The 23,844-nt window shown below is 38.3% G+C and overlaps 1 protein-coding gene across 2 annotated transcripts in view; it reads left to right on the top strand.

Annotated features, from left to right (window-relative positions):
• The window catches only part of tyw1 (tRNA-yW synthesizing protein 1 homolog (S. cerevisiae)), an 85,437-nt gene extending 68,701 nt beyond the window's left edge, over nucleotides 1-16,736 (top strand). Inside the window, exons 15-16 of one of the 2 annotated variants that reach the window (XM_066678067.1) lie at nucleotides 6,935-7,102; nucleotides 15,123-16,736. In XM_066678067.1, coding sequence (XP_066534164.1) covers nucleotides 6,935-7,102; nucleotides 15,123-15,344 — 390 coding nt within the window. In that variant the 3' untranslated portion in view covers nucleotides 15,345-16,736. The remainder of the gene's footprint in view (nucleotides 1-6,934; nucleotides 7,103-15,122) is intronic. The other variant, XM_066678066.1, reaches the window with a different exon arrangement.
• The last annotated feature ends 7,108 nt before the right edge of the window (nucleotides 16,737-23,844 follow it).

Genomic DNA, 23,844 nt, shown 5'->3' with positions numbered 1-23,844 from the left:
ATGCTAAATAATGTAGATAAATGTTTATACGTTCTGAGATGGACTGTCGCACTCCCCAAACTTGTGCCCAGTGGTTCCCTGCAGGCTTCAGACATACTCAGACCCTGATCAAGATCAAGAGCTTAAAGAAAAGATGATACTGTATCTTTTCCAGGATGTGATCCTAAATTTTCCAATATGAGATACCCAATTGTTTTAGAGTATTCACCGCCTCCTCCTCATTAGTTGAAATTTTTTGTGTTTTAGAGAAGTATTTATCGATTCCAGAACTTTTGGTCGTAATTTAAAAGCTGGATATGCACATTATATTGTGTGTAATAAAATGTTGAAAGGCTTTGTATTAACGATTCGGATCAATTATAGCATTATGTGTGTGTGATTATACATCAATTATTACAGCCAGTACAAATTTAGGCCTACTTTTATTTGATAGTATAAGTCTTTGTTCTTTAAGTGTTAGGGCTGTTGTTTGATACTTGGATAATTATTGACACATTTTTTTAACAAACTCGTCTTCAAATAGGCTTGGATCTGTGAATAATTTTTGTTTGATTTCATTTGGATCTTTTTTTAAATGCACATGCACAAGACGTGCAAATTCTTTAAGGAAAATTGTGGCGCTTGTGAAAATGTCTTCATGTACTTGCAAAATTGCCTTATGAATATTTGACCCAGACTGGCTTTTTAAGCCCTATATGTTTGATTTTATACACACCCAAAAGAATGGACACTTTCAGATTGAACCCTCTTTTACTACAAACTGAGGGCTGAGCTGAAAGCTCTAATCTCTTGTGAAATATTGAGACCGTGGCTGAGTGAGTGACGGAAATGATTTTTAATTACACTCTGGAATCAGACTGTGGCGAAACTGACACAGAACTTCACCCTCAATCACTGTGTCCCAGTAGGGAGTCTATTCAATCTCCTCTCATCTCCCCAGTTACTCATATTACTACACTTGTAACTAGATATTGATGCTTAAGATACTTAAAAAGAAAGAACCAGATATGCTGCAATATTTGTATTTTCTGGGCTGTTTTCAAGCCTAAATTGGTACTTGGAATTTAGATATTAAATGTTTTTATTATTTGACTAAAACACTACATTCTATACTGCTCTGATATGTTTGAAAACATTAGCCTTTTCTTAAATGTATGCAAAACAAAACCCAGGTCTTTGAGTATGGTTTTGTGAATAATGTAAGCACCACCCCTCCCCTGCCCACATTAGTCAGATGCATCCAGCTGAAGCTTTGATTGTTGATAGTAAATCCGGTAATGCTACTTTAGAAAGAGAATATAGACTACATTGGTGATTCAGGTCAGTTTCTGTTGTTGATATACATTTCCTTTTCTGTTAATCTATTCGGACACAAGTTTTCGAACACCATTCTGAACGTATAATTGCTTTCTGTTGCTCCCTCTGTCCATCGGTTGTTGCTAATACAAGTACAAGTTTATGCAGGACAAGTGCCCCTTTTCTTCAACATTACAGATGTTACAGGAGATCACTAGTGTTATCAGAAATTCAAGAGCAAACATTTTATATTAACACAGCTCGAGTCCAAGCATTCTCTGCAGGTCTACATTGAATGCGCAGTCAAAAACACATTTTAAATGGCATTCATTTCCTGAATTTCAAAATCTAGGTAAGTATATACATGCTATGTTTAGATATCAGTGTACTCCAATATACAAATCCTAATTAACGATATAGTGTTTATTAGTACATACCCACATGTGCCATAGTAATTATTAATGTTCATTTTTGCATTCAATCAAAAACCATGCATACCGAAGTGCTAGGTGATGGCCTGGGTATGTTTATTTGGCAGCTCTTTTATTTCTCTGACAGCTGAAAGATAGTGAATGTTGCATCACTGCATCATGTTGTGAAACTCTGATCAGTATTAAAGGGATCTCATTCCTACAGCCCACTCCAAGTAAATATATCATGAAGCGGTTGAGTGATGGAGCAGATTCAAGTCTTCATATAATTCAGCAGCATGTTATAAACCAGAGAATCTAAGCTTAGGCTGTAATTAAAGGTTTTGTGTAAAGTGTTCTCCTCTGGGCCCCGTGGAGGTGGAAGCATCTTCTGCTTCTGCTGAACTGCGCTCTGATTCAACCCCAGCCTTTCTCTTCTTTCTCTCTTTCTCTTTTTTCTCAGCTGCCTGTAATTGGTTCCTGCGTGAATTCCTGCAGGTGTTCTGGTGCATGCCCTTGGCTCCTCATATCTGTGCTGTTTATTGGCAAGTAATGAAACGGTGGAAACGTCACCCATGGCGGAAGTGACACCGCTCAGAATCTTGTTTACCGGCCGGCGGCCAATCAGAAAGCCAGCTCAGCGCTTTCCACGTTCAAAGCAGAGGCTCTCCAAAGCCGAGCAGACTTTAACTGTGACAGGCTGTTACCTAGCAACAATAATGGAGCCTCTTTGATGGACCACAGGAGGCTCGGGTTTGTGTACCCGCTTTACCATCCGAAAATAAAGGCCATGAAATAATGTGAGAAATTCTGCTGAATGTACTGTAGCTGCTTTTCAGAGCTTTACCACTTACCGGGTGACTTTTTAAAAGGCATTTGAATCTGTGTGCAAATGTCACATCCAGCTTATATTTTCCTTCAGAAACTCAAGAAGGAGGATTGTGTCATTTTCAGCCATAGTTATAATTCAACCACAAAGTTCAGGAGATGACAGAGGTGTCAGCAGTGGCTCATTAATCCTAATAGACCACTGTACAGGAGAAGAACACTGACCATCTGGATAAAGTGCATCATTGCATTTTCTTATTTTCTTTATGCCTAGAAAAAATACTCAGAACATTTCTGATTGGGTTGCCCAACATTATTGATTTTATGCATTTGAATCATTTTTATTATTAGACTTAAAGTGGGACATATTATAAGGGGGGATCACTAATATTTTCAGTGATTAATTTGTGGCTCTGGAGCAGAAAAGTGTTAATAATATGCCTACCCTGGATCAACAGTTTCTTTAGCACAGAAGGAAGTTGAATTGATTAGATCCTTGCATCTGCGTGGATACCTCCCTCCATCCATCATCATGCTCTTTTTCAGTGTGTTACTTGAGTTAGCTCATTACGGTGTTTTACAGGAGCTTTAATTAACCAGTGATTAGAAGGCAGCTGCAGGTGAGACCAGCCCGGTTGAAATGGAGCCGAAACTCAGCAGACGTTTTATTCACAGAGATGAATAGCTGGAGTCTCAGTTGGGCCTTGAAGCGGAGTTGATAAATTCCATTACAGGGGTAGTGGAGCTGTAATATTTTGAGCTGGCAAGGGCATACTCTCAGAGCAGCTTTCACTCTCTCCCTTCTTTGATTTATCTCTGCTGCTTTGGATGTGATCATTATTCGCTGCAGACCGATAAGGGCCGGGGCTCGTCAGTCCTACCCCACATCTGCAGTATCAGCCATGGAAATCTGCCTCCACTCAGAAGATGAATATTGGAAAGGTGGAAAGCATCTTCCTCTGATTAGTGTGTAAGTGGTGCTGACCTCAGAGAGACCAGAGATATTTTGGCACTGAAAAAAGAATTCGATCTGTTACGTTTGACTGGTAAAGATATACCAGACAATGAACAACTGCTGTTAATTCACTTGCTGGACAAAGAACATCAAGTCAAGGTCCAAGAAACCACAAGCTCAGCAGTGGTTCTAAAGAAAGCAGTCACTTATATTTAAGTAATGGAACAACTTAGTTTCAGGAACTGTATTTCCTCAAGAGCAAAGTTGGGTAAGGTCTGGGGCTTACTACAATAGATGGAGCAGATGGAACATCTGCGTAATATTTTCCATGATACAATATAGAGGGGATAATACAAATCATATATATATGACAGATTATTAAACGAAAACATAAATACTGTGTCATTGTAAACCCATCTGGACCATTAAAATATTACGGTCCTTACACATGTCTGAGTGTTCAAAAAAATATTTTCAATATGCCATTCCAAAACCGTGGGTTTTAATTTCGAATTTTATATTTATTATACTTTTTTCTTGCCAAACATTTATTTACTACATTTTTTATGTATGTATACATACTTTATAGTTTGTAGACCTTCGCATCAATTGTGGATTATTTGCACTATACTGGACCTTAAAGGGGACCTTAGGTTAACTTAATGGGGTTTTAAGATGTCTGTCATGCGTTGCGCAAAATATCACAAGGATCAAACACAACAGCAGTGTTCACCCTCGTCTAAATTATCCTGGTCAGAATGACCCTTTTCATCTACTGTTCCTTAAAATGAAAACAAGCCACAGGAGTTTGGAGCAAGGACCAAAATCTCTCATTTTAGCCATTTTTTCTTCTCCTTTCTTGCTGTTGCCATACTGAATCAGTACCTACTTCACTGCATTTATTTATTTAACTACATTTCATTATTGGTCCAGCACTGTAATTGAAGAAACTCAGATGAGAAGGCAAGACAACTCTAAAAAATCTCTGCACTTGACCTCAGATATAGAGAAAAATCATAATGAGTAATTTTATCCCATGTTTACTGACTTAGGCAGCCTGCTCCAGGTCCCAATATTAATGTGCTAATGCAATGAAAAAGTAAATTTTTTGTAATATGTACTTTTAACATAACTGCAATCATTAGATTCGTGGTGATGGTTTACTTCGGTGTTAATCATAGTAAAATTTTGTACCTTGTTTATTATTATCTTCAATATATTAACAAACATTGAGATACTTTAGAATGTTGACATGGTATTTTCAAAATATTCACTATTGTCTTATAGTGATTAACATTTTAAAAAGTGTGGTCCCAAGTTAGATATTAATTTGCAAAGACCTGAATAAGAAATTGTTTTTGTTGTTGTTGTTATTATTATGTTTCTGACTGCTTTCATCTGGTTTCTTTTGGCCTTCAGAGACTGCATGGTATCAGTTGTTCATTTCCACTCCATTTCAGCCCACATGGCTTTGTTTACAGCTGATGAGCGTATGGGGGCAGCCTCTGGCCCTGAATTTTAAATAGCTTTATTAAAACTTCCCTCATGATTTGTATAGCCGTTTATTTTCAGTGACTTCAATGATGCTCATGGCTGGTATAAAAGTTCCATTGATTTTTCACACCTAAATGACTGTAAGTGATGGAACTGAAACTGGGTAGTGCCTCAATGAATGCCTGTTTGTCACTGTCACTGTGCAGGATGAGTAATGCTATTACTGCTCCCACATAAAGCCAGAATGATTGTGAAGGACAGCCACATGTACCACATACTAGGCTTTCTTTTGTCAATTGCAGTGTTGCATGTTTGTTGAAAATTGAAACAATTTCACAGGTCCATGTATAGAGACTTGATGATCAGACTGACAAGGGATGCATCTGTCTCATAATTGTCAGCTTGTAGCATCGCTATAAGCAAATAGGTATTATATGCTGTTGCTGGGAGTGCTGAATAAACGGAATATGCTCTCTCGGCATGTGGTCTGTCCCTTGCGGTTCTCCGCAGCCTATTTTTTCTTGATCACAGCAGCGTTTGTGAGGTGTGAACTGAATCCTGTCCCGTCTTGTGCGTTCGAGTGTGTGTGTGTGTGTGTGTGTGTGGGAGTCGGATGAAATGATCTGGCTCTCTCCAGCTCCATCATCCATACAAAACCAAATCAGCCTTCACGCGCCACTGTCCTTGGGCTGTGTGTGCACTGATATGATTCACAGAGTGTTTGTATATCTTTGAGGGAAGCAGGATTAACGGCAAAAGTCAGACCCCCCCCAGTTAAAATAAAGAAACCTCTAGTTGACCATAGCTTACATATAAATGGTAAATTCCATTTAACAAACAGATTCAATCTTGGTACTGCAATATGATACCACCATTGCAACAAGTCAGTTTATGACATTGCTCCTAGATATTCCATGGTCAACGATGAATGGGCAAAAATGTATTCATTCTATTTAAATGTGTACAGATTTACAATGGGATTTTATTATATTCCCTGAAGGTGTGATGTGCAGTTTTCCCAATACTTTTGTCTATTTAGTGTGGCTGTACCTCAACTATTATAACTGCAATGATTTTAAGAATATGAATTATTTTTTAAAACATTTACATCTTAATTATGTTATCATCTATAGTATGTAAAAGCCATTGAACATTCTCATTTTTCAAAAGAGTTATTCAACGTTTTTGCAAGAGTATATTCTGTTATGAAATTATCTGCCCAGTTCGTACAGAATAGCGTATCTATGTAATTCTTCCAAAGCAACAGATACTTCAAATTGAAATTTCACAGTCTGGATATTCTCATTAATATTGAGCATGAACCACACTGGGGCATGAACGCACTCAGGGGCTGTTTTGAAGTGGTCTACATTTACTGCAGTAGCCAGAAAGTATTTTGTAATGTCAGACTTGGAAAGAAAATCCTATTCTGGCTACTGCAGTAAATGTAGAAATTCTGGATGCCTATTAGACTAATTATGGATCAGACAATAATCATTTAAATTACCTGCACATTAGGAGTTGTAACTATGCAATCTACTCAAGATTTGATTTGACTCAACATTCTGGATTCACAATTTGATTTTCTTACAATATTTGAAACAAAATTTGAATGAATTTTGTGGAAATATATGAATAAAATGGGGCATCCCCTCCCCATCTCCCCATCACCACTGTCCACTGCAGTATGGAATTAGCTGCAGTGCTAACACAAACAGGAGTGTGGTATTGGACATGCTAATGTGAATTAAAACAGCTGTGACCTCTGATGTTTAAATAATGCAACTTCATTCAATGGTATAATAACCAGAATTTGATATCATCTATATCCACAATGCAGTCACATTTCTGTATTGAGATGCAACGCCCAGGTTTGGGAAATGTGTTCTGTAGCTATACTATGATAAATTGTTCTCCCCAATGTTTGCTTGTCTTTTTCTTTGCCTCATAGGGAGTGACCTACTGTGGTGAAAGTTCGGCCAGCAGTTTAACTATGGCCAATGTGCCCTGGCACGAGGAGGTTATACACTTTGTGAAGCAGCTGGCCGACCTACTGCAAGACTACGAGATTGCCTCTGAACACGAGCATTCTAACTGCCTCTTACTAGCACACCACAAGGTAAGGTTCCATTCCTCCAGTACTTTCCATCGGGTGAGGACATGTTAAATGTGGAACTTGTTAAGATGCTTCTAACCTTTCTCTAAATATCAAGATGTTATTCAGCACAAACATTAACTCCATCGCAAGGAGGAGGGATGCAGTTTTTTGATCTTAGCATGCTCTTGTTTGCTTTTAGAAACAGAAGCCTTTTACATTTACAGATCCCCTCTACATCTGTTCTTTTTTGTTTTCTTTTTCTTTTCTTTTTTTGTCCCTTTTTCAATCGTTTGTGTGGGCACTGAGCCTTTTTCAGCTTTTTTCTCTAACAATCACAACCATATTTATGTGCAGTTGTTCATGGGCACATTTTTATGCTATGTTATTATGCTATTTACACAATAATACCAGCCTTCAAACTATTCTTGATTGTGATTCTACTGCGTTTTTTTAACCAGTGGCAACCAATAGAGTATTTTCAAGGCAGAAAATGCAAGAACCTCAGCCCTCATTATTGTCTCTTGCTGTTATTGTTGTTTCCCTGTTTTTTTCTCATTATTAAACAAGTTCTGAGAATGAGCTGTGGTCTAAAAACAGCCCTGATCTACTGGCCCCTGTCCAGCTCAGTTACGTCAACAAAGAACAAAAAGATGTGTGTAACATATATAGAAAAATGGCAGTTACGTTACATCTACATATTTTGCCCCTGAGGTGCACTATTTCTCTGAGCTGATTTGCTGAAAATCCTTTTTATATCTTTTAAATCATGCAAAAACAGCTTATTGTCTTTTTACTCTGGTGTTGAATGTGCTCCCCACTCAGCTTGTTTATTCATTTCAGCTCAGAGTTTCAGCTGTTGGAGTTTACTTCTAAACCTAGTCAAAAGTGTAATTACAGCACATTAATTTCCCGTAAACCTCTTACGCTCTGGGCAAGACACATAGGAACTCCAACTCCAGAACTCCATAACCGAAGAGAAACAACTGAAAGGATTAAAAAAAGCAGAAATGACAGCAAAACCAGAAAAATTCATCTGATTATCAAAAGCTCATCTTACATCAGATACTTATTTATCCGAAGTAGTCGTACAGAAAAGGACATAAATATATAGGGATTGATACTTTTTGTAAATGTCTTGTGTTATTCTCTCACATCAGACAAATCCAAATTTTGTCCACACAGTTAATGCAGGAAAGTGGGAGGTTGAATGGACAAGAGAATGAAAAACCGTATCAGTACCTCGTCATCCTACCTGACCACTTTCTCTTGGTTTCATTTCACAGTAGACAAGTGGTACTCATCTTCATGCTGTGCACATTTTCATGTAGTCCCTTCTCCTCATTTAATTTCTAGCCAAATTAAGGTCTTTTTGCCTGATTGCCTACTGGGCCGACCTAGAAGAGGCATTTTCGCTTACTGACTGACAGATTGACTGACTGACTACTAATTTTGAAACCCGCATACACGAGTCACAAGCTCAGTAAGCCACATTTACACACATTATATCTCGCAGAGCAAGGACTGCTGAATTTGTCACATTTCACGTGAGTGTGTGTTTTTGCCTAAAATATTGTAAAGGGAAGATTTTTGGGGAGACATTTTGTGGCTTTAGTGTGTTTATAAAACTCCACGTAGCTGTGCACAGTCTCCTTAAACTCTTACACTTCACATGCTTTCACCTATTACATTGAGTAAACAGGTAATTATAATTCTTAAAATCAACAAAATGTTCTTGGTGGTCTTTGTTCTTTGGTGGTAGATCATCTAGTATTTATTTTTAAGCAAAATGAACAAGAAAAATACTGGTGCCTGTGTTATATATTATGAACAAAACTTTGTTTATTCATTATCTGTAACCGCTTATCCAGTTCAGGGTCGCTGTGGGTCCAGGACCTACTTGGAATCATTGGGCACAAGGCAGAAACACACTCTGGAGGGGGCACCAGTCCTTCACAGGGCAACACAGACACATTCACTCATACACCCAAACTACATACTTTTTTGACCGTGAGAGGACACCGGAGCACACAGAGGAAACCCACGCAGGGAGAACACACCAAACTCCTTACAGTCACCCGGAGTGGGACTTGAACCCATAGACTCCAGGTCCATGGGGCTGTGACTGTGACACTACCTGCTTTTCGTTTATTAGTCATGCCCTCCATATTTTCTGTACAACACAATCACATAATAAAAACCACATGTAATGTATGAAGCACCAAAGCTCCTCCAGACCTTCCAATGACAAGGGTATGTATTTTGGGCTTTCCAGTTTTTGAAATGCCAGAAACACGTCTCTGACAGTGGCTATATGGCTGAGGTGGTCTGGCTAAACTACGCTTGCCTAGTTTTCTTTTTCTTGTATAAAATATAGTTTTAGGTGTGTTTTAAACTCTGTAAGAAAATAAAGTCAGTTATTTAATTTCCCCCTTTTTTCTTCTTAAATTATAAGGTAGGATATTAAAATTACTGATAAATTGACCCTACAAGTTGTCCAATTTAAACCACATTCCCTATGTATGATTTGTATATAATTGTAGGTTAGTGGCTGCCTGGCTGCTCCCAGAACATTAACTAGGTATTGAACTAAGAATTATTTTACCCAACATGATAAGAACCACTATAAATTAGTTAGTGCTGTTAGAGGTGATAGTGCTAAAAGCATACACTAATCAGGATGTCAGTGCAGAACATCAGAATCAGACATTGAAATGGATCAAGATCAGAATAAAAATAATTTTACTAATAACTAATTAAAGTGAATTCAAGCTATCTTCCCAAGTAGTCATCAGTTCGGAGATTTGTATTATATATTTATTTATTTATTTATTGAGGTTTATTGAGTGATATTTATCTTTTTTATAGCTTTATATATGGTATGGCAAACCCATACTCGATAAATTCACAAGATTTCTATTGCAGTGAATTTGATATAGTTCTTTTATGCTGTTACAATAGTTATGCTTTGTACATGTTTGTTAGGGTGATAATTGCAGTCAGTGCAACATCAAAAAATAAACACAATGCTTTACAGCAAGAGAAATCAAATTAATATTTGCAAAATCCCACTTACTCTGAGGATGACAGAGAGGTATGATGAGGGTCAGTTCTGGAGTGTGACCTGTTCAGGCTAATGTCACATAGAGGCAAATCAGTCTTAGCCATTTTAATCCATTACCATAAACACACCTTTACCATTTCTAAAGCCAGTTTGATGGTTAGCACAACAAGGCCTCTTCCGTTTTGGATATGAATGTAAATTAAAATGTCAGTACGTAATATAACTGAGTTGACTTTAGCATATTAGAAGGCCGTATGCCACCCCTTACCAATTCAGATGCTACTTATGGACTTATTTATTGCAGCCAGCGTCTTAGTGGTTGCAGCAGTGCACAGTTTACATTCATTTGAAGAGAGAAATTTGAATAATTTCACCTACCCTTTATGCATGCATACTGCCAGATACATTATGACCATCTGCCCTGTGTATATGGCCATGTGCGGCTGTGGATTTATAGCTCATCATATATTGCCTTAGTAGATCTGCCTATACATTTTCAGATTTTTCTCAGATTTTCCTGAGAGAAAGTGGTGACAGACGGACTATTGCTTTGAACAGGTGTTTAAATCAGCATTGTCTGTATGGAGCTCTCGCACACACACCCCTTCACACAGATCCAGCCTGACCTGCTTCTGCCACAATTCATATTAAACCCTGACAAAGCTTCCTGCCTCCAGAGTGAAGCATTTCACAGGCAGAGGACAGCAGCACGGTGCTAGTAGTTTTTGTTCCTGGCTCATGCATGTCAAAAGTACATGACAGAGGGCTGAAAAAGTTGCTATTGAATTTGATGTGGAAAAAAAAATCAGGCTGAGTGCATTACTGCCAACTTCACGCATTTACCTACCACAGCTGTGACTCATGTGGGCACTTGAAAAAATCCATTGTTCCTTTAATACCGAGCAATTTCTCACACCAAACTCCACAAGGCCACGGTCAGTAACTTGGAGCCTTGGTTTTATTTTTTTTTTTGCTGTTGTTTTCTCTCTGCTCTCATCTAATACAATAAAACACAGTGTGCATTTGATGCCAGATATGATTCTTCAATTTACACTTTGGTTTGCTTGGTCTGGAGTGATTTGTACTGTTATCAGCTTTTGTTCTTCTCAGTTTTCCATAGATATACAGTCACACCACAGCACTGTTACAGTCTCCAGGAGGCTGCTGTGGCCTGGTCACATTTAGCAGTGCTTTTTACAGCAGGGCTGCCAGGCCCTTGATTCCAGGAGCAAATAAGTAATTAATTCTAAGAGGACGCTGCTGTTTTAACACCTCTGTAATGAGTTAAGTGATTTAATGAGGCAGCAGAGTGGTATATCCAATGATGCCCAAATATGCGCTTTTGATTTTTCAATTATTCATAAACAAGAGCTGTTTAAAGAGCCCTGCAGTGTCTGCAGATGAGGATGTGCCTCCACTGCAGCATTTTACCTATTGGCAAATTAGTAACTCTACCCCGCCTGGCAGAGTTACAAAGGGCCTTCTGTTGTTCTTTAAACATTTTTGAAACTTAGTTTTCATAGTTAAGCTGAAGGAAAAAAAGCTAAATTTAAAGCTGGATATTGGATACGTTTTGGCTGTGTATAGTTTAATCATTATGAATGTTCATGTCTTGGGTATGAGCCCCTTATGATTAGTCATCATTCTTTTTGTCACTTACATTAAATCAACTCCAAAATAAAAGTATTAGGGCTCTTTACAGTTGTCATCTCAGCATGGCCATCTGCTGGGACACAATGCCCTATAGATTAAAGGTAAAGCTTTTCCAATTCAATAATGGGCACTAGGCACAGCTGTTCCCCGGTCCCATTATTTTTTAGTCTCTGTTCATGTGAAGTTCCAAGCGAGCTGAGAAGGGGTTTAAATATAACTCTAATTGACTGCGATATCTAACTTACAGCACTGATAACATTTGTTTTTAACAGACTCACAGCTCATAAAATTATACAGTGGTCTTTTGAAGAATTTCAAATGCTCCTTTGATTGGCAGCAGATTATAAAAGCAAGAAGCGGACGTGCAACAAGGAACAAAAAAACTGCTGATATGTGAGGACTGGAGTGGGAGCCATGTTCAGTGTGCGTCTTCATCAACACGACAAGTAAACAGAGCTTAACGTTACAGCTGCCATTGTTGTATTTTTAAAGCCTGCAGTTCCTGTTAGGGGATGTCACTTGCTACATTTTGTGGGGGAGCTGTGCTAATGGAAATGCAACAGGGGACCAGGGCTTAAAGGTGCGTTGGGTCGTGCTGAGTTAAGTCAAAATAGGATGCAATGGAAAAGCGCCATATAAGTCGTTCCATCCCTTCTCATCTATGCCAAGAGTGCCCCAAGCTACAGATATGTGTCAATAGCTCTAGACTGGCTGTGTTTGTCAGGAGAAATGCAGCTGGGAGGGTAGAAGGGTGTCAGTGGATTTATCATTGATTTGGGACCCTCCAGCTGAGAACAAGCCAGCCTTAAAGGAGCGCTCATCTACTGACTACTGCTTATCTGCGGGAGGGTTTTCACAGAACCCCAGGGAGCTCACCCAAGCTCTTCATTTGAGCAAATTACTCTGTAATGAAAACACAAGGCATAGGAGGCCCCAGTTCCCAGAGTCCTTCTATCGTGAGGCTTTTGCAGACTAACTGCAGAGAATAGCGTTCAGCACTGTCTCCTGGAAGCTGCAGGTGAACATGGTGGAAGAGATAACATGGCAGTAAGACAGCCCACTAGGGCTTAGCTTGCCTCTAAAGGGGAGAGGTGGCCCACGGAAAGGAGCGTGAACACAATGGGATATGATGCTGTGCCGTCTCCTCTGTTCCAGGCTGTCGGTTTGCGACACAAGGCTGCTTTCAGAAACTCAGACAGCACTTGTCTTTATGCAGACAGTAAAAGCCAAGTTGGGCCGCTTGCTTTCCCTTTTAAAGGCTTCATTAGCTGTGCCGAGGCTGTCCCTTTGGTACTTACAGACAGAGTTGGCTATTGCAGAGCAAGAGTCTCAGTAATAGAATAGTTACAGGCTGTCCTTAGCCCCGTGGATTAAGACTTCTGCTGCTGACCGTACTTGGATGTTGTTAATTAGGCGAGCGGTTGCATTTTTCGTTTACTCTGGGACTTAAGGGACTGTCCAGCACTTTCTCCTTCAGGCTTTAATGGGAACACATTCCCACTTTCAGTAGTCAAGTATGTTTTTGGGATTGGGTTCCTTATGGGAGGCTGATAGAGATCATTTTGTCTGGAAAAGGTCACTAAAATGTTAGACTCTCAAAAAGCAGAGAAAAGCTAAAAGCAAACTTTGTTGCTTTTCAGTTTAGAACCAGAGCAGTCCTCCAGCAACAACTCATCATGCTCTGAAACCTAGTTTAGCATGCCTTTCAGCCACCTGCCACATAGAAACCATAATGTGGAATGGATTTACAGCACACCTGGAAAAAAGACACATTGAATGTTTCGATGCATATATATTATGTGTAAAAATAAGTGTTTCTGTGTAATGTGCAATTGTAATTCAGTTCTCCTGCCCTTCTGTTGTTTCTTAGTATAAAAGCTGTTACTTGGTATAAAAAAATGACAATTTTTATTTTATTAAAATGTAATCTAAAAATTTTATATATATATATATATATATACACTATTGTTTCCTCAAAGTCAACACTACAGGTCATAGTCCCTGTGGCTAGTCATGTAGCTTGGAATGGGTTACACCCTTGCTTGTCAATGGTGTGAAATGCAATCACTTCAACTCACTACAGTAAGGCTCCGGGGAGCTGCTCTCAAACATCAGTGCAGATTGATTTAGATGTGTCAGAAAAGCAAACCCAGCTGTGCTCAACCTTTTAGACTCCTCACATGCCCTTTACACAAGGCTCAAGTATAAAAGGCTTGAATGTGTTTTGGTGCTTGTGGTTTGGAGTGTAAAAATCTTGATCACTACATGCATTGCAGGCATTGTTTTATCCGTATTCTTCTTTATGGTATTTTCTTTTCCCCTTTGCTTAAGTCATGTCATGAAGCACATAAGTTTCTTTACATATGAAAATGATCCAGTATAAATACTTATTAATGCTTGCTATATCTTTTTTTTTTTTAGTTATTCATACTAGTTATCCATTTCTATTGACAGGTGTCATGTGCAGTCTGTTTAAAGCTTCATTTGTCCTGTTTAAGTGTGTCATGTGGTTACCAAAGTTGCACATTTCTGTTTGAAAAGCTAAGTTTTAATTGCTTGTGAACTACATTCATTGTTTAATTGGTCCTGGACCCAACCATTACGCACTGTTCTCACATAAATAATGTAGTGAGTAGTGAGACATAGTCTATACACATTTTTACAATGCATATAAAGCATTGAGAATTACACATTTAAATGCACATTTAAAAATGGATTACATCATTTTATCCGCACTAATTTAAATACGATTTGCTGGGGTTTTGTGTCTGACACAAATGGGTGACACTAGAATGCCAGTTTAAAGGATTTGCAGAATAATCTCCAAACCAAAATAGTTCAAGCACGGAAGTCCAACAAACCTTGCCGACATGTCCAAATCTGGCATGAGCTGTTGGTCCCATTGAGTCTGGAGAAATATTTCAAGCTCATTTGTAGAGCACTCCTCAAGAAGCAAACAAACACACCTTTGCATTTGGGGTTCATGGTAAGTTTTGTTTTTTTTCTCTACATGACACTTCTTATCCTTAAGTTGAAGGTTTTCCAAGTCTTAAAACCCACCTAGAAGCCTCCTGTTTCCGGTCTTGCTGTCCGACAGACATCTCTGTGCACCGTTTGGTAACAGAGGCTCAGGCAGTGAGCCAGGAGTTGGAGAAACATGGAGCCTCATTAGTCAAAGGCGACTTCTGTCAAGCTGGGGGACTGGGAGCTGGGCTCACTTGCATTTTTTGCCATAGTGAGTGCAATTTATCACTGAGCTTCTCTTCTCTCTCTCTCTCTCTCTCTCTCTCTCTCTCTCTCTCTCTTTCTCTTTGGCTCTGTGTGTAGTTCAAGGTGGATGGCGAGTGGTGGACGTGGATTGACTATGATCGTTTCCAGGAGCTCAGCCAGCTGTATGAAGAAAGTGGAGGCACTGTGACTTTCTCTGCTCTGGACTATGTGGCCAAGACTCCCAGCTGGGCCGTATTCGGGGCAAGAGAAAGAGGTTTTAGCCCGTCCGACACACGCTTCCAAAGGAAGAACAAGACCAAAGATATCTCAGGATGCTGATAATGGACACCGTTATTGCTGTTTTTACTGTCTGTATAAGAAACTTATTTTATATAGACTTATATAAAAATGGCCAGTCTGAGATCATTGCGCACCCACATTCAGATGGATCTTTTCTGTTCTTATGTTGTTTGTTTTATTTACATGTCAAGTCCAACTCAGGAGATGCCACAACATCTTTCCCTTTTTTGTCATTTTTCTTTTATTTGTATTATTTGAAATTATCCCCTGCCTTTTCATTGTGTTACAATTTTAAGCCAGACCAAAAGAAACGGCCCAATGTATTCAGACTAAAATCTTTTAAAATGACTTTAAAAAGATTTTTTTCTCACTTTTGGGTTGCTATTTTCTGATCTGACAGCGATGATTTCATGAATCCATGTTCACTCCTCGCCTTTGTTCACATGGTCCACACAGCTGCTCACAATTTCCCGTTCATGTCCTGTTCAGAAATGTCAGCTGTTTGATTTTTAAACCTGGTCACGGTTTGTTTGCAGCTGTGCTGGCTGAATGCACAGAGGGGTGTACTTTCTGCTCAGTAACTGACAGCAAGTAAAGTTTTAGTCTGGTGAGAGCTGCAAAAAAAAAATTCTATCCCTCTATTCCCAAATTTAATTAAAATGTAACTTCAAACACTGGCTTTTTCTTCTAGTAAAGTTGAGGGTAACTGTGTCATATTGCTTTAGAAATGCTCTAGATAACGCACGCTAAAGAAATGAAAACCGCTGTGATGCACGCATTCCCAGTCTTTGTTTCCTGATGTGGTTTTAGCTCAGTCCACATTGCTGAATTACTACTGAGGCTGCTGGGGCAACTTCATATTTTTTGTGTTTTTTCATTTTATTATTTTTATTTGTTTTGTTTTTGTTTGTTTGTTTGTTTTCTGAAATATAAGGAACACTAGGTATGATTTGGTGTTTTTGCTCCTGGGCTCCCCCTACAGTTACACAGTGTAGTTCACAGTGTTGATTTCCTACCCTCCACCAAAGGTTATATAGTGCAGTTTCTGCAGTGCTGAGCCCGGAGTAGCAACAACAGACCTTATTACAGATCAGTGAAACATGATTTTATAGGTGGAATTTTAAGGTAAAAATACTACATAGTGTTTCTTTAAAGGGTTACTGTGTTTTCTACTTGCAGGACATGACGTTTTGACAGTAATGTAACTACAGTTTCCGTTTGTCTGTGTTTGTTTGGGTTTGTTGGATTATTAAAACTGTGTGTGAAATTAAAACAGAATTTTAACATTTTGTAATTGAAGGAGACTGGAGTGAGCAGATTGCCTCATTGAATGCTGAATACATTTTGTCACAGTCATTTGTCTGCTGGCTGCTGCTGAATTGGAGTTAAATGTGTTTTCCTCTGTAGAGCAACAAGGTCAATTGGGTAAGTGACCATATAAAGTGCACAGACATATTAAATGGACCTTTCACTTATTTGTAAGTCACTAGTTACCAAGTAGTGTGCTGTGATATTATTCTTGTATAAAAATATTGAATCCTTGTGTGCAGGCTGATGCATGCAGACTTTTCTTTCTATTCTTTCTCATCTCAAAATTTGTTGCTTTTCATTGAAGCGCTTTAAGATGAACATTCAAACGTAGGCTGACTCACTCAAACACTCTCCTACCCCACTACTTTTTAAATGCAGTTAAGCCATATTTCTCCTGTGACATTTTGAGATTAGAGATTCCTCACTGTAGCCCACTGAAATTTCCATTGATGATTCTGTAGATGAAGCTCAAGTTAGTTGAATTTATTAATCTCTGCAACACATTGAGGTTGAAATGTCATTTACAGGCAAAACACAGTTGATGATTCAGCTTCAGCTGGACCATAGTTACAGGAGAACTAGAGATATACAACTACAAGCAACAAACAAACTAAAGCACTATCAAAGCGGTTGCCCTCAGATCTAGATGTAACAGAACTGTATGAGAGTAAGAGGGCTGCAGTCACAGGAGAACTGAATAACTGACTGTGTATGGTATGTACCAGGGGTATTTAATTAAAATACAACAAAGTCTAGTTAGAGGATATGCTTAGAATATAAGTTCTGAAACATTATATCATCTTTTTATTATGACTATATCCTGCTAAATATAATATCAGCTTCCAAATGCAGTTACAATTCGATATAATTTGATATTTGTTGGTTTCACACGGAACTTAACAAATTATATGTATATTAAAATGCCTGATGACTTATAGGGGCTCTCTATTTTACTGCTTTTTCCACATTAGCGGCAAAATATCCTCCACTTGTGGTACAACTGCTAAGTTAAATGTCCTATTTGCAGAAGGATGGGGTGTTATTCAGGGCGGTACGGTGGTGCAGCAGGTAGTGTCGCAGTCACACAGCTCCAGGGGCCGATTCCCGCTCTGGGTGACTGTCTGTGAGGAGTGTGGTGTGTTCTCCCTGTGTCTGCATGGGTTTCCTTTGGGTGATTGTCTGTGAGGAGTGTGGTGTGCTCTTTCTGTGTCTGCGTGGGTTTCCTCTGGGTGACTGTGAGGAGTTGATGTGTTCTCCCTGTGTCTGCGTGGGTTTCCTCCAGGTGCTCTGGTTTCCTCCCACAGTCCAAAAACACACATTGGTAGTTGGATTGGTGACTCAAAAGTGTCTGTAGGTGTGAGTGAGTGTGTGTGTTGCCCTGTAAAGGACTGGCGCTCCCTCCAGGGTGTATTTCCACCTTGCGCCCAATGATTCCAGGTAGGCTCTGGACCCACCGCGATCCTGAACTGGATAAGCGGTTACAGATAATGAATGAATGAATGGGGTGTTATTCATCACCAGCAAGCTGATTGGCTCTTTTTGCTGAAGTATGGTGCTTTTACATCTAAATACACTCCATGCTGAGTGTTATCAGAACTCCCATTGATATTTCAACTGGTGAACTTTCTATTTTCATTCACTTAAGACACAGCACTCACACATAATGCACAGATCTGATTGGCTAAGTAGCTTCACTTGAGATGTGACATGCGACTGGTCTGTGAGTTTCCTTGACCACTAAACTGATAATGGCTAGAATATTTACACCAGTTAAAATGAACATTATTGACCCAGGTTTTATACACTTTATTTGGCGCATGATGTCATTAATGAAAACTGGAAACTATCATTGAGAATCTTGTTAAATGTTCGAGTTAACTGTGTTAACCCTGAACATTTAATCCCTGTGTTTTTGACATACTGAAGATAATGCTATTTATTTTTCTGTCTGATCCAGGATTTCTGCTGATTTCAACCTGATCACTCGTGCCTGCTTTATGACCTGACATATACGCTTTCTACATCTGTATACAGTAATTGCTGGTGTCTCAGCAGCACTTTCTTTCATTCTGAGATCTTATTGTTCTCCATACCCGAGGCATTATCATTTTTTTCCTGTTCCTTGGACATACCTCTTTCCTTCTTTCTTCAGAACCATCCTGTGAGTCATAGTCTCTGATGACAAGGTCAGCTATTGTCATTTATGAATTCCACTCAGTGAGAGAGGCTGCAGACGTAGAGCTGATATTTACCAACGCAGGACTTATTTTCCAGTCAACTAAAAAATACAGGTGCTTCCTCTTCAAAGCCTCTCGCACCTTCTGATGGAGCTCCTTTTGTGTGGTGCTTTCACTTCTCTGATCCTCTTCAGCCTTTGTGAGCCTCTGGGATATAAACAGTGATACACAAGGGAAAGGGAGAAAGGCTCGATGACGATTGATGGGGAGCAGAACAACAACATGCTCCATGACAACTGACAGAAAAGCTATTGATTCGACACGGGTCGCTCACAGTGAAAAGGCGTCTATATGCTCTCTTTCTCTCTGAACCTATCTGAGCTAATGCGCCTCTCTGTTTTGTGGTCGATTCCAGCACCCCAGGGAGCTCTCTGCCCAAAACTCTGTCCTCATAGACCCCATACAAAAAGCTTTTCATCTGGATTGGTTTATTTCCTTTTATACTTGGTTATTGCTTCATCAGTGCCCCCACTGAATAACAGATAGGGAAATGTGTTGTTACTTTGGGTTCCTGATGGCTCTGTCGTATTGCAGTATATGGGTGGATCATTCTAAGGTGGTAGAAACTCTGTACATTTGTTTTGCATGACTGGACCTAGTGGGGGGAGTTTTCAGCTCATGTTTGTCTAACACCTCCAGTTCTCTTATCCCCTCTCAGCAGCATAGGCAGGGTCATCACTGCAAATTCTCAGAAATCTCCAGTACAAAAGAGGCTCATATACTTTTACAGCAGTTTTTACAGTTCCAGAGCATGAGGACCTCCCCTGAAATCACCTCGACACTGTGTAAAACCATGAGAATAATAGAAAAGTCTTTTTGGTATATAAGTAGAACAGGACGTTCTGCTGGAGGGAATTATTTAATGATCATATTGTCAAGCACGACTTTGTGATCACAATCATCTTATTTGAATCATTTTATCATTAGTTTTTCAGAAATAGCTTGAAACACAAATGATAGTCATCTAAAATATATAATCCTTCTAATAAAATACATTAATGAAATTTGCAAAACAGAATGAAATGCAAGTAAAAACAGAAAGTAGTATTTGCAACACATTCCAAAAAATAGAGGGACAGGGGCAGTTTAAGACCAGGAACATTGTGAATTGTTAAAGCGTTTAAGGGATTATTTTTATTATATAATTATTAGTTGTAAAGTGGTTGAAATGTTTGGGTATAAAACCAGCATCCAGGAAAGACCCACTCCTTTATGAGCAAGTGTGGGCTTGTCACTTCCTCAGAAAATACATGGGCAAGTATTCCAGCAGTTGATGAACTGTGTTCCCTAAAGGGTGCTTTCAGGGATTTTTGATTTGTCTTTCTCTACTGTGCATAATATCGACATGTTTATGTGATGCATATCAGCACAGGGACAAACCCTGTGCTCATCTGAAATGGACTGATGCACAGTGATCAGACCGTCATTAATGCATTTTGGTGTATTAATATCTATTGCATACCCATGGGTAACTTCTGTATTCTGAGACTATTATCGCTGCAGAATACACATTTTTAAGACTTCAACATCAGTTCTGGCACAAGAACATAACTGTTTACAAAGTAAATAAATGATTGATTTGCAATTAAATGTCAAAATATCAACCCCTGTAATAAAGCTAATAGTACAATAGGAAATAACTATGATATTAATAATTACTACACATGGTGATCCAGTAGATGCGGTTATATTTTTCATATACACTCATATAAATGTAAAGACATCTTACTGTGCTTTTATTTAATATGACTAATACACTGTTATAGTACACAGTATAAATGTCATTTTTCAGAATAAAAATCCCATGACGCAATCATGGCAATCTACCGTCTTAAATTAATATAGAACATTTTGATTATTTTATATGTTCTAGTCATGATTTCAACATTTTTTTTTTTTTTTTTTTTTTAAGTTTGCTCAGCCTCAAGCTCCGCCTACAAATGCAGGAATTGGATGGCGACCTTTAGGATTTTATCTTCTCTTTGGTTCACTAGTGCAAAAAATTATATGCAAATGAGGGAGTTTGTGCACTGAACTTGAGTTACTATCTCTGCTCATTTTCACGGTGTACGAAAGTTTCATGAATTTGATGCTCAATAGTTCATATGTCGTTTACCATGATCAGATCCACACTTCTTTTTACAGTCTTCACTCATGTACAGTTGCACATCTGAAGGCAATTCTAACAGAATATTTGCTTTTAATATTCCCCAAACAACTATCAGGTTTTAAAAGTAAAGGTAATGTAACTCAGTGGTAAACATTAGTGATGGGAATTTCGGCTCTTTTTGGGGAGCCGGCTCTTTTGGCTTGGCTCTTCATAAAGAGCCGGCTCTTTGTTTTACCACTTATTTCCACTGGTACAGAACAATATTACCTACATTTTACATGACTATATGGACAAAATATTATTGTTCAACATTAAAAATAATAAATAGTGTTGCAGTAGAGTTGTAATAACTCACTGATTGCACTCACACATTCAATTGTATAAATAACTGGATTTTTATTTAAACACCTTAATAAAAAATCACTTGTAAACTCTGAAACATAGCCAATGGAACCCAAAAGGTAGGTATTACAAAATAGCTTATTAAATTAAATAATCATCCATTTCTGGGTAATAAACAAATACTCTACAAAGTTCAAAACAGCAGCATTCAACGGTAGTGATTAAAACAACTACAACTGTCAACAAACATTTAACTGATTTATCATTTTCTTCAACAAGTTTTTGGAAGGCAGATTGGCATTCAGGAAAACCAAGTTTCTCGGGTTGGAGGGTTGGAGCTTGCTTGTTGTTCACTGATTGGTTGAATGACAAGCCTTAGAAAAAAATGGCTCTGTCTTAGACGGGAACCGGCTCTCATCGTTCACTTACAAGAACCAGCTCTTTGAACCGGTTCGTTCACGACAGACACATCACTAGTAAACATGCTAACCTTGCCCCTGAAAATAAGGTTTGTGCAGGTTAAGCTTGGACAGTGTGATTAAAAATAGAATTAGAATCAGAATCACTTTACTGGCCACTGGGCTTGTACACAAAGGAGCTAGTTCTCTGCATTTAACCCAATCCATGCATTTACACACACTAGTGAACACTAGGGGGGGCAGTGAGTACAAATGCCTGGAGCGATGGAGAAAGCACTAGCCATGGCACCCAGGGAGCAGCTGGGGGTTAGGTGCCTTGCTGAAGGGAACATCAGTCATGACTTGCCGGCTCTGGGGATCGAACCGGCAACCTTCTGGTTATAAGCCCACTTCCCTAACCATGCTGCCCTGTTTGTTTGTTTATTTATTTATAATAATAATAATTATTATTATTTACAAATACATAGTTTAAGTATGCATTTTCCATTACATATGGTTAATAATGGAACAAATGTTTGTATATAAATTTTGTACAACTATATTACCATTTCCAATAAAAATGCTCCAACTCCTTAGAATAAAATCTCATTATATTAACTGACATTAGAAAAAACGGTTGTTTTTGTTTTTTTCTTGTACTGTATAGCTACTATTTTAGAAATATAAGTTTTTGTTCCAACAGCAGCAACAGGTTCTCTCGCTCTTTATATTCAGGTATTTAGTCTATTTAGGATCAACACTTGCACAAATACTACTCAGCATATGTAATGTTTAACCATTTCTGACTTTACTCCTTTGAATGCTACTTGGCTGTCTTTTGACAGAGTTGAGTGGCTTTTCCAAGCTCCATTCAGCTTCAGCTGGTGAGCAGAGGCAGACTGCACAGGGACAGAGAGCGCCTCTGGTCTCATTAACTTTTGTCTGAGTTCCATGTGGCTTTTGCTGAACAACACAAATATCCACATCTAAGCTTCGCCGCTTGAAGTGAAGCCTCGAAACATATGGACAATTCTATGGCTTTTTTATGCGTTTTTCTGACTGGTGTAGGCCAAATTCACTATGCCCAGTTCATTCTAAATGCTACATTTTTTGGCAAATCATTTATTTTCTATCCATGTTTGCTTCAAAATCATACACTGTTGCTCCAAAAGAATTTATTTAATTTCAGTTTTCTCTGTTCATATGAAACTGTTCAATGCTCCAAGTTTATTTTGAACAAACCTTTACAAGAGCTATCAAAGATATCTCTTGTGTTTCAGATCACTGCTGTTTCAGCAGTTTCTTCGCTGAGATGGATCCAAAATATTTTAGTTCTAAAGCCTTTCAGTGAATAACTGAAACCCTACAACTGTTGTTTAAAAAAAAAACTCTAGACTTCAAATTTTACATCTCTTGCTTTTCAGTCTCCTGGGTGCCATCTGGCTGGAAATATTTTCCAGGAATGTTCACACACGTCTTTATGCTTAAAGGTATTCTTCTGAAAGAAATACTTAGTTAAAAGTATTTTAGTAAACTTAAAGCAGGGTTTTTTTCCACCTAAAAGACCATTGATTTGTCACTCAAAGACCCATGGGTATAAAACTCTTTTACACTTAAAAATGTAATAGTCAACATTGAGGGCTTGTAGGGTTTGCACTAGGATAGATTTATGTTCAAAATCTTTTTATATTTATCTTTTTTTTTTTTTTTTTACTCAATTAATTTATAATTTATTTTTAAAGAAATACCACTACAGACTCCTTCCTCTTCATTAACAGAGGCCTGGATGAGCTCTGAGGGGGTGGGAATTGGGGCCCACAGGGTAAGAATTTTGACCTTAACAAATTCAGTTAAATTAATAATAATAATACATCAATCTTTATTAATTATAATTATAATTTAATTAAGTTTAAAAAGATTATAATAAATTAATCTTTAGTTAAATGGATAATATCTAAATCCCGTTTGGGACCTATGTCATTATGTTCATTTTCTGTTTGTTTTAATTTATCCAGGAGTAAATTGTTTTTGGTGCAAAGTCACCTGACTTTATAAATTTTGTTTATATTATGACTACTGAGTTTGTGCCAGTCAGCTTTCTTAACTCATTCTTTATTTTCTAGTAATATATTCTTAATATT

Source organism: Hoplias malabaricus, chromosome 1 (assembly GCF_029633855.1).
Source record: "Hoplias malabaricus isolate fHopMal1 chromosome 1, fHopMal1.hap1, whole genome shotgun sequence".
Taxonomy (NCBI): Eukaryota; Metazoa; Chordata; class Actinopteri; order Characiformes; family Erythrinidae; genus Hoplias; species Hoplias malabaricus.
This window is presented reverse-complemented; position numbering and strand designations above follow the sequence as displayed.